General features: G+C 23.6%; 1 protein-coding gene across 1 annotated transcript in view; it reads right to left on the bottom strand.

Moving 5' to 3' along the window:
• Positions 1–384: 384 nt before the first annotated feature.
• Positions 385–9,192, bottom strand: part of LOC117177404 (rho GTPase-activating protein 1) — a 28,060-nt gene continuing 19,252 nt past the window's right edge. The window contains exons 8-10 of the mRNA XM_033368058.1: positions 6,048–6,248; positions 5,867–5,973; positions 385–780 (exon numbers count right to left, since the gene is read on the bottom strand). Of these exons, the coding sequence (XP_033223949.1) occupies positions 607–780; positions 5,867–5,973; positions 6,048–6,248 (482 nt within the window). The 3' untranslated portion in view covers positions 385–606. The remainder of the gene's footprint in view (positions 781–5,866; positions 5,974–6,047; positions 6,249–9,192) is intronic.

Raw genomic sequence — 9,192 nt, 5'->3', positions numbered from 1 at the left:
GGTGAGTCGACACCCTGATTTATGATCTCAAGGGCACCCTGTACAATACGACTAAATTGAAATAATTACACTGCTTTTACAGGTTGTAGATTAAAATTGCATGACATTCCATTATCTTTGGTATATAGTAACGAATTTTGTATAAATGTACACGCGTTCTCAAAAACACGTATCGTTGTTTAGCTTTTTTTCCTCACCATATGAAACACTCGAATTCTCCATATTGCGACAAACTTGTGCACGTTACCACAATTGTTAACTTATAGAGTAAATATTAAAATATCGAGATAAAAGTTAGACACTGAGACTCAAATTCTGATGACAGACGAACTGAGATTTAAAATTCGAAGCATCTTTTGTCCATCCTTTACGTTAATTCCTTCATTTTTTTCACTGATTGTTTTGTTTCGTCTCCTTAATTACAAGCACCGACGCGAAATATAAGTTTTTTCATGTACTTTGAACAATGAGCAAATAAGATTTATAAACTTAACTCCCTGTTTTCAACTTCATCCAACGAGTGAACCATCCTACCTTCCAAGCTCGAACGGATCGCTGGACTACTTTATAAATAGGCCGACAATCACTGGGAGTCTTTTTTCTTTCTTAAATAATGAATATTTTATCTTGATAGGTGAACACAAAATCGATGAACTGATTGATGGGACCTATTGCGGAGAGCGACATTCCTTTTGACGGAGGCGCTCGAACCAAATTCGGCCCAAAAACCACTGCCAAGTTGCTCGATGTCATTTTATTCAGGTCACATCTGTCCATCACCTGTGAACACAATTCAATAATATTTTTCTATATATAAGGTTTTGATCAAAGAAAAAAATTCATGGTTCGTAAAATATTTTCACGATCAAGGAAATTTAAAAATTCGACCTTTTAAAGCTAAAATTTTTTTTCATTTGAAATAATAAAAACTGAACTCAGTGTGGCCGTTTTAATCAAAGAAAAAAATACCCTTGAATTCAAAAATTTTTAAATTTAAATTTAAAAGTTTTTCAATTCAAAAATTGTGTATTCAAATGCTCAAAAATGTAGACGTACAAAATGGAAGGTAGTAACACTTTTCAATTAAACAATGTTAAATGAAATTAAAATAAATTGCAAAATTTACAACTTTTATAAATTATAGAGTTCAAAGATACAGATTAAGTTCCAAAAATATAAATCCACGTTAACATTTTCAATACTCTAAATTAAAGAATCAAGCAATGAACTTTAAAAATTTTCAAAATGATATCACTTTACGTAATTTTGAGCTAGACACATTAAAAATGAAAAATAATTGTTTTTAACTTAACAGTTTTTAAATTAAAAGTTAAATTACTTTAATTTAAAATAGTTTAGGCATCCTTCAGAAGCTTTAATATTTTATTTCAAAATCATGAGAATTCTAGAAGTGGTTTTAAATTTTTCCAAATTCAAAATAATGTTTGAATTTTTTTCAGAACTTTTAAACATATTTTAAAGTGAATTAAATTTTTTCTATAACTTTTAGAAAATCCTGCCAATTAAAAAAAAATCTTTCAAATTTGAGTTTATAGATAACAATAGAATACTTATTATTTGTAAAAAGTAGAGTAATTTTAAGAGATATTTAGAAGTTTCAAAAGATTCGAATTAAATTTAGAACTTGAAACAATTTAAAATACTTACAGCCGAATTTAAAATAAAATGTAGATTTTTGCAGATTTCAAACAAAAAATTTCGAATTTTTTTAAGAATTGCGAAAGATTTCAAAAGAATAAAAAAAAATTATTAAGATTCTTAGGAAAATTGAAAATGATTTTTGACTTTGAAAAATTATTTTAATAGAAAGTTTAAGAAGATTTTAAGAGATTTCAAAAATTATGAAAGAAGAACCTGGAAGATTTTGAGGATTCTTTTTTTTAATTTGCAGGATTTTTCAAGAAATTGTAGGAAAAATTCGATTAATTTTAAAATATATTTAGAAGTTCTGAAAAAATGTTAAAACACTTCATTTAAATTACTTGAAATCATTTCAATTTTTTAATTGATTTTGAATCTTTTCGAAACTTCTAATATCTCTTAAAATTATTCGACTTTTTTTACAAATAATAAGTGTTCTATTGTTATTTACACGTCAAAATTTAACAATTTCACTTACAAATTAAACATTATTGAATTAGAACAATTCAAATTGTAAAGCTAAAAGTTTAAAAACTCTGCGAAATTTTGGAGATTCAAAGCTTTCTATGTAAAACAATTCAGTTTAAAATTGTTTTCTTTTAAATATTTGGTTTCAATTTACTCGTCTTAAATGAACAGTGAAATTTTGCTAAATATTAAATATTAATTCTTTTTATACATTAAGAAATTTCAAATTAAACGGGTTAAAAATTAAATAATTTAGATTCAAACAATGTTTTAAATTTAATAAAAATCTTCAATTACGACTATATTATTATGGAGTTATTTTTAAGTTGAAAAAAGTAAAACACACGTTTACATTTTTTAATAGCTAAAAAAATTAAAAGAAATAATATATTAATAAATTTATTAAATTGAATATAAAAAATAATATAAAGGAAGACCTGAAACTCTGAATTCAAAATATTTTATTGATAAATCATAAAAATTTTAATTTAGAAACAAAATTATCGGAGTGAATGATGTATTAATTTCAATTCTTATCAAGACGTTCGGATTGAAACAATTACAGATCCATTTCAAAAATAATTTATATATTTATATTTACTGCAATTATTTACTGCACTTTAATTATTTAAAAATATGTTAAAATCAAACTTGGGCAGATTTTTCTTCTGAAAATTCCTAAAATTGCCGGTTTCCGGGTCCGACGGCCACCTTGTTTTTTTTTTATAAAAAAATCTTCGATTTTAGAAGCTTCTATTTTTTATTTTAAATTCTTTAAATTAAAATATATGCTTAAAAATTAAAATGGAAAATTTTTTAAGTCAAAAATTTTTGAGATTAAGTATTCTAAACTGAATGATATAATAATTTATAAAAATCACAATTTAACAAATTATTTAAAAACGGTTGAAATCGAAGTTGGACAAAATTTTTAGAATAAAAATTTTGTAAAATTCCCGGTCAAAAAATAAATTCACTGTCATTTCTCGGTTTTTCTCGGTCTCATAAGATTCCCGGTTTTCCAGGTTTCCCGGTCCAGCGGCCACCATGTGAACTGCGAATTAAGGCATTTAAGGCAGAACTCTTCAATTTTAAACTTTAAAAATTGTAGTTTAAATCTTTCTTTAATTCAAAATTTTGCATTCAAATCTTCAATATTGTAGCATCAAATCAATAATTTTTCAATAGTTATTTATGGATCAAAACAATTTTTTAAAAATATTTTTTAACAGACTCTTAAAATAATTTTTTCAAATTTTTAAATCAAAAAATAATTTTTTATTTTGCCAGAAATGTCAGAATTTTTTTTATTTTCTTAAAACCTTGAACATTTCATTAAAAAATCATGAAAAATCTACATTTTGTTCTAAGCTTTTTGAAATCTTTTCAAATTTAATATTATTTTCGAAATTGTTTTCAAAATTTTTAAATAAATTTAAGAAGATTTAAATTTTTCCGAACAAATTATAAAACTTGAAAAATAAATTGCCTTTAAATCTTCCAGATCTTTTTTCGACAATTTTACGAAATCTTTTGCAATATTTTCTTAAAATTAATTTTTCAAAATAATAATAATAATTATCAATTTTCCTAAGAATTTTTTTTTAGTATGACTTGTAAAACTTTCATAATTCTAAAAAGGCTTGTACATTTTTGTCTTCATAATCTGAAAAAATTTATATTTTATTTTAAATTATTTGAAATGATTTCAAGTTTTTAATTAATATTGAATCTTTTCAACATTTCTAAATACCTTGTCAACTTACTGGAATTTTGTCAAAAATTAATTAGTATTCAATTTTATTTATACATTAAAACTTATTTTGAAATATTTTGAAACATCTTCTAAAAATAATTTTTTTCAAATAAAAAATAATTTGATATTTTCTCAGGAATACCAAGAAAATTTCTTGATTATCTGAAAACCTTTCAAAATCATTAAAAAGCTTCAAAGTTTCATTTCAAAATCTTCACAAATCTACACTTTGTTCAAAATGAGTTGGAATCTTAAAATTTCAAATTATTTTTGAAATTTATTCTAAACTTCTAAAGAAGATTAATTCTCAACCAAGAGACGACTTTTCATAAAATATATGAATTTTCAACGAAAAAGTTTACTTTTCAACTAAAAAAACAAAACAATTTTTAACCAAATAGTTGAATTAGAAGTTAAAAAAATAATTAAATAGTTAAACTTTAAGTTAAAAAAATATTAAGTTCAAGTAAAGAGATGAATTTTCTACTAAATTGATTGAATATTTAATTGGAATAATTACATTTTCAGCTAAAAAAATAATTATTTCCAACAAAATAAAAGTAAACTCTTTTTAAGCTTGAAAAAAAAATCAACCATACAGTTGAATTTTGAATTAAAAAAGTTTAATTTGCAACCAAAAATGGAATAGTGAAATTTTGAGTCAAGAAAATTAATTTTCCATACACATAAATTCAATTAAAGTAATTATCTTTTTAACAAAAATTTTAACTTTCGGCCAAGTAGTTGTATTTTTAGCCAGAAAGATGATTTTTCAACCAAGAAATTTAATTTCTACGAAAAAGACGAATTTTCAATTAAAAGGATAATTATTGAAGACAAAAATGGAAATTGATGTTAAAAAAAAAACTGATAAAATTTGCAACTAAACTGATGGAATATTCAATTAGAATAGAAGTTAGATTTTCAGTAAAAAAAAATTATTTTTTAATATTCAGATTTTCAAACAAAGTGATGAATCTTTAACTAAAATAATGAATTTTCAAATAGAATAGTTGAATTTTAAGCCAAAAAGATTAACTTTCAAATAAAAAATGAATATTTAACTAGAATAAATGAAATTTCAACCAAAAATTGAACAGTTAAATTTGTAGTTGAAAAAAAAAGATAAATTGTCAACGCAAAATTAAATAGTTAAACTTTCAGTTAAAAAAATATAGTGTTCAAGTAAAGAAATTAATTTTCAACTAAAATTATTGAATATTCAATTGGAATAATTACATTTTCAGTACAAAATAAAACAAAAAAATAATTATTTCCTAACGAAAAAAAAACTCATTTTGAACTTTAAAAAAATGCAAAACAAACAGTTGGATTTATAACTAAAAAATATTAGTTTACCAAGTAGTTTATTTTCAATCAAAAAGATGATTTTTCAACCAAGAAGATTAATTTCTACCAAAAAGACGCATTTCTGATTAATAAAGAAAATTTTCAATAAAAAAAGGAATAGTTGATGTTTTAATTAAAAAAATTAATGTTCGACCAAAAAGTTGAATTTCCAACTAAAATTATGGAATATTTAATTGCAATAGTAGTTACATTTTCAAAAAAAAAATTTTTTTCAATAATAAAAAGTTTGTTTTTTAAATAAAGTGATTAATCTTCAACTGGAATAGTTGAATTTTAAACCAAAAAGATGAATTTTCAACTAATAACAAAAATCTATAACTAGAATAATTGAAATTTCAACTAAGAAGATTCATTTCTATGAAAAAGAGGATTTTTCAACTGAAAAAAAGTTTCAGGCAAAAACTGAATAAAATAATGAATTATTAATTTAGCGTAGATTAATTTTCTGTATAAAAAGTTTATTTCAAACTAAGAAAAAAACGAATTTTTTCTGTTATTTCGTCATTAAATTTCATATTGCAATTTAAAATTAAAATAAGCAGGCTACTAAAAAAATTACATCACTTTAAAAAAAATGCCTTGACACTTTGTTTTTGAATATAAACTTACCTTCGACAAGAACTGCACGATATATTTCAGCAGTTGATAATTGTCGAGAGGAAGTTTCTCCAGAATTAAGATTTTCACTCTTCGAGGTCTTTCGTCCTTTGCTAGAGCTAAAAAATATAAAAAATATAATTAATTGAAAGAAACTCAGTTAAGAGTTTTAATGCACAAAAGACAATATTACTCTGAAATTGGGTTATTTCGTCGTAGAGATCGTAAGTCATAAGAGGTTCGTCAAGCTCTCGCAAAAAAGTTTTAAGAAGAACTGCTGCTATATGTGGATCCCCGTGAAAATCGATGGGCAATCCTTGATTGCATCGAGTTTGAAGCTCCTTGACTACTGCCACATTCGCAGATCTTCTAAATATTCCCTCAGTTTCCAATACTACACAAAAAAAAAACAAGTATTTATGCACTTTTTTGTAATCCTCGTTTTATTTTTCATTAACAATCATGATTCGTGGAGAGCGCGCGCTAAGTTTCTAATTAGAAATTAAATTCTTAATACAAATCAGCGTGACCTTTTTTATCAGAAAAAAAAGTCCCAGTCATTTTCCAGTTGCAAACATTATTGACAGTTTTCATTTGAAGTAATGAAAACTGAGCTGCAAATCATTTTAAGCAATTTTAAGCTAGAAACATTAAAAATTGAAAGATTATATTTTTTTATAAACTGAACAGTTCTTCGTTAGAAATTAAATTATTTTTATTTCAAATAGTTTTAAAATCCTTAAAAAGCCTCAAAGTTTTATTTTAAAATCTTAAAAAAACTACATGTTGTTTTACATTTTTTCAAATTTTAAATTATGGTTCAAATTTTTTCAGAACTTCTAAACTTCTTTTGAAATGTTTCGAATTTTTCCTAAAATGTTGTAAAAATGTACTGCAAAATAAATCAAATCTTCCATATTCATTTTTTATAACTTTGGAAATTTTTAAAATATTTTCCTAAAATTATTATTTTTTTAAATAAAAAATCGTTTTCCATTTTCCTAGGATCCTTAAGAAAATGTTTTTATATTCTTTTGAGGCCTTTCACAAATCTTAAAAAGCTTCTATTTTTTTCGCCTATATTTTGTTTCAAATTAGGCTGTGGGCTTTTTGCACCGAAATTACGGTACTAATAGCCGGATTTTGTCGATATACGCAAACACTTAGTTTAAATTATTGGAATTAATTTCAAATTTTAAATTAATTTTGAATCTTTTTAAAGCTTCCAAATATCTCTTCAGCTTACTCGAATTTTTCCTAGGAATAATAAGCGTGGAATATTTATTTATACATCAAGATTCAACAATTTTATTTAAAAATTAAAATTCTTTACATAGAACACATAAAATTTTTAAGTGTAAAGTTTATCCAGAAAGTACTTTTCAACTTTAAAAATCATTATAATACACGGTCACAATTCATAAACTGGCAATGTTTTTTATCCAAAATTGTCGATATCAAACGCTTTTAATTTGTCATTTTTAAAGCCTTTAAAACTACATTTTAAAACATTTTTAAATTAAAAATTTATGCTTAAAAATTAATTCTAAAATTGAAAATTTGTTAAATTTCCGGTTATTTCCCGATCATCCGGTCCAGCGGCCAACTCGATAAATAATACTTAATACTTCACAGCAAAATATGAATTTCAAGTATTTAAAAATAAAATAATTTTTAATTCATTAATTCAATTCAAATTTTAAACAAAACAAAAAACGAATTTCACACAAAATATTTCAATATTCAAATCTAAAAAATCGTTTTAAACCATATTAAAAAAGCATTTTCAAGCAAAGTAGTTAAATTTTCATCCAAAAAGAAACGTTCAGTTAAAATGATGAATCTTCAACCGAAAAAAATGCTATCACAAAAGACTTTAATTTCCAAACAAGTAATTGAATTTTCAACCAGAACGGATGGATTCTTAACAAAAAATGTTATAGTTGATATTGGCACACAAAAAAAAATTTTAATTTTTAATCAAAAACAGTTGAATTCAACGAACAACACGAATTTTTAATAAGATTTGAATTTTTCACTAAGACGAATTTTCAAACAAATAGTACAATTTTCAAATAAAAAAGAGAACTTTTCCACCAAAAAAGGGATCGATAAAATTTAAGTTCAAAAATTACTTTTCGACCAAAAGAAAACGAATTTTCAAAGTAACTGAAATGATAAATCTTGTACTGTAAAAGTTGAATTTTCAATAAAAAAATCAATTTTCAACTAATAAGATTAATTTTCAACCAAAAAGAGATTTAACATTCAACTGGATTAGGTTACTTTTTTGCTGAAAAAATAATTATAACCCAAAAATAACGAGTTTTCGATAGAATCGTTAAACTTTTAGTTAAAAAATTAATTTCAATTGACAACAAAAAACGAATTTTCAACAAAATAGTTCAATTTTCGAGCGAAGTTATGAATTTTAAATTAAAATCATGAATCTTTCTCTGAAATAGTTTGATTAAAACAAAAAATTGATAAAAAAAAGATGGATTTTCAACCAATAAGACTAATTTTTAACAAAAAACTTACATTTTCAACTTTTTTTCAAAAAAATTGAATAGTTCAATTATCATAGGAAAATATATTATTATTGACCAAAGAGATGAATGTTCTATTAAATTGATGGAATATTCATCAAAATAGTTCAATTTTCAATCAAAGAAATGAATGCTCTGTTAACATGTTAAGACTTGAAGCAAAAAAATAAAAAAAATGTTATCAAGAGTTTCATTTTCAGCGAAGTAGTTCATTAAAAAAACAAAACAAATAATAATTAATTTTCCACAGAAAAGGACGAATTTCTAAATAAATAAATTTATTTTTGATCAAACCCTTGAATTTTCAATCAAAAAGATCAATTTTCAACGAATTAGACCAATTTTCTACAAAAAAGACGACATAATATTCAACTTGATTAAGTTTTTTTTTCCCTAAAAAAATTATTATAAAAAAATAACGAGTTTTCAACAAAATAGTTCAATTATCACATTAAAAAATTAATTCAAAACAACAACAAAAAAACGACTATTCAACAAAATAGTTCAATTTTCAATCAAAGCTATGAATTTTCAATTAAAACGAAGAATCTTCGTTTGAAATAGTTTCATTAAAAAAAAAATAATAAGAAGATGAATTCTCAATTAACCCTTAAACGGCCAAAACGCCACTGCCGGTACACTGCTTTTCAACGGCCAATAACTAAGACTATTCGACACTAGAAAATTTTGAGACACATATATTTTTATTGCTTAAGATCTCCTCTTTCCGACAGTGCCAATGAAATTCCTCAAAAAATTTACTTATTATCCCAAAATGCAGTTTAAACA

This window comes from Belonocnema kinseyi, chromosome 7, assembly GCF_010883055.1.
Source record: "Belonocnema kinseyi isolate 2016_QV_RU_SX_M_011 chromosome 7, B_treatae_v1, whole genome shotgun sequence".
NCBI lineage: Eukaryota > Metazoa > Arthropoda > Insecta > Hymenoptera > Cynipidae > Belonocnema > Belonocnema kinseyi.
The sequence above is the reverse complement of the archived record's forward strand: the minus strand, read 5'-3'. Positions and strand labels throughout refer to the sequence as shown.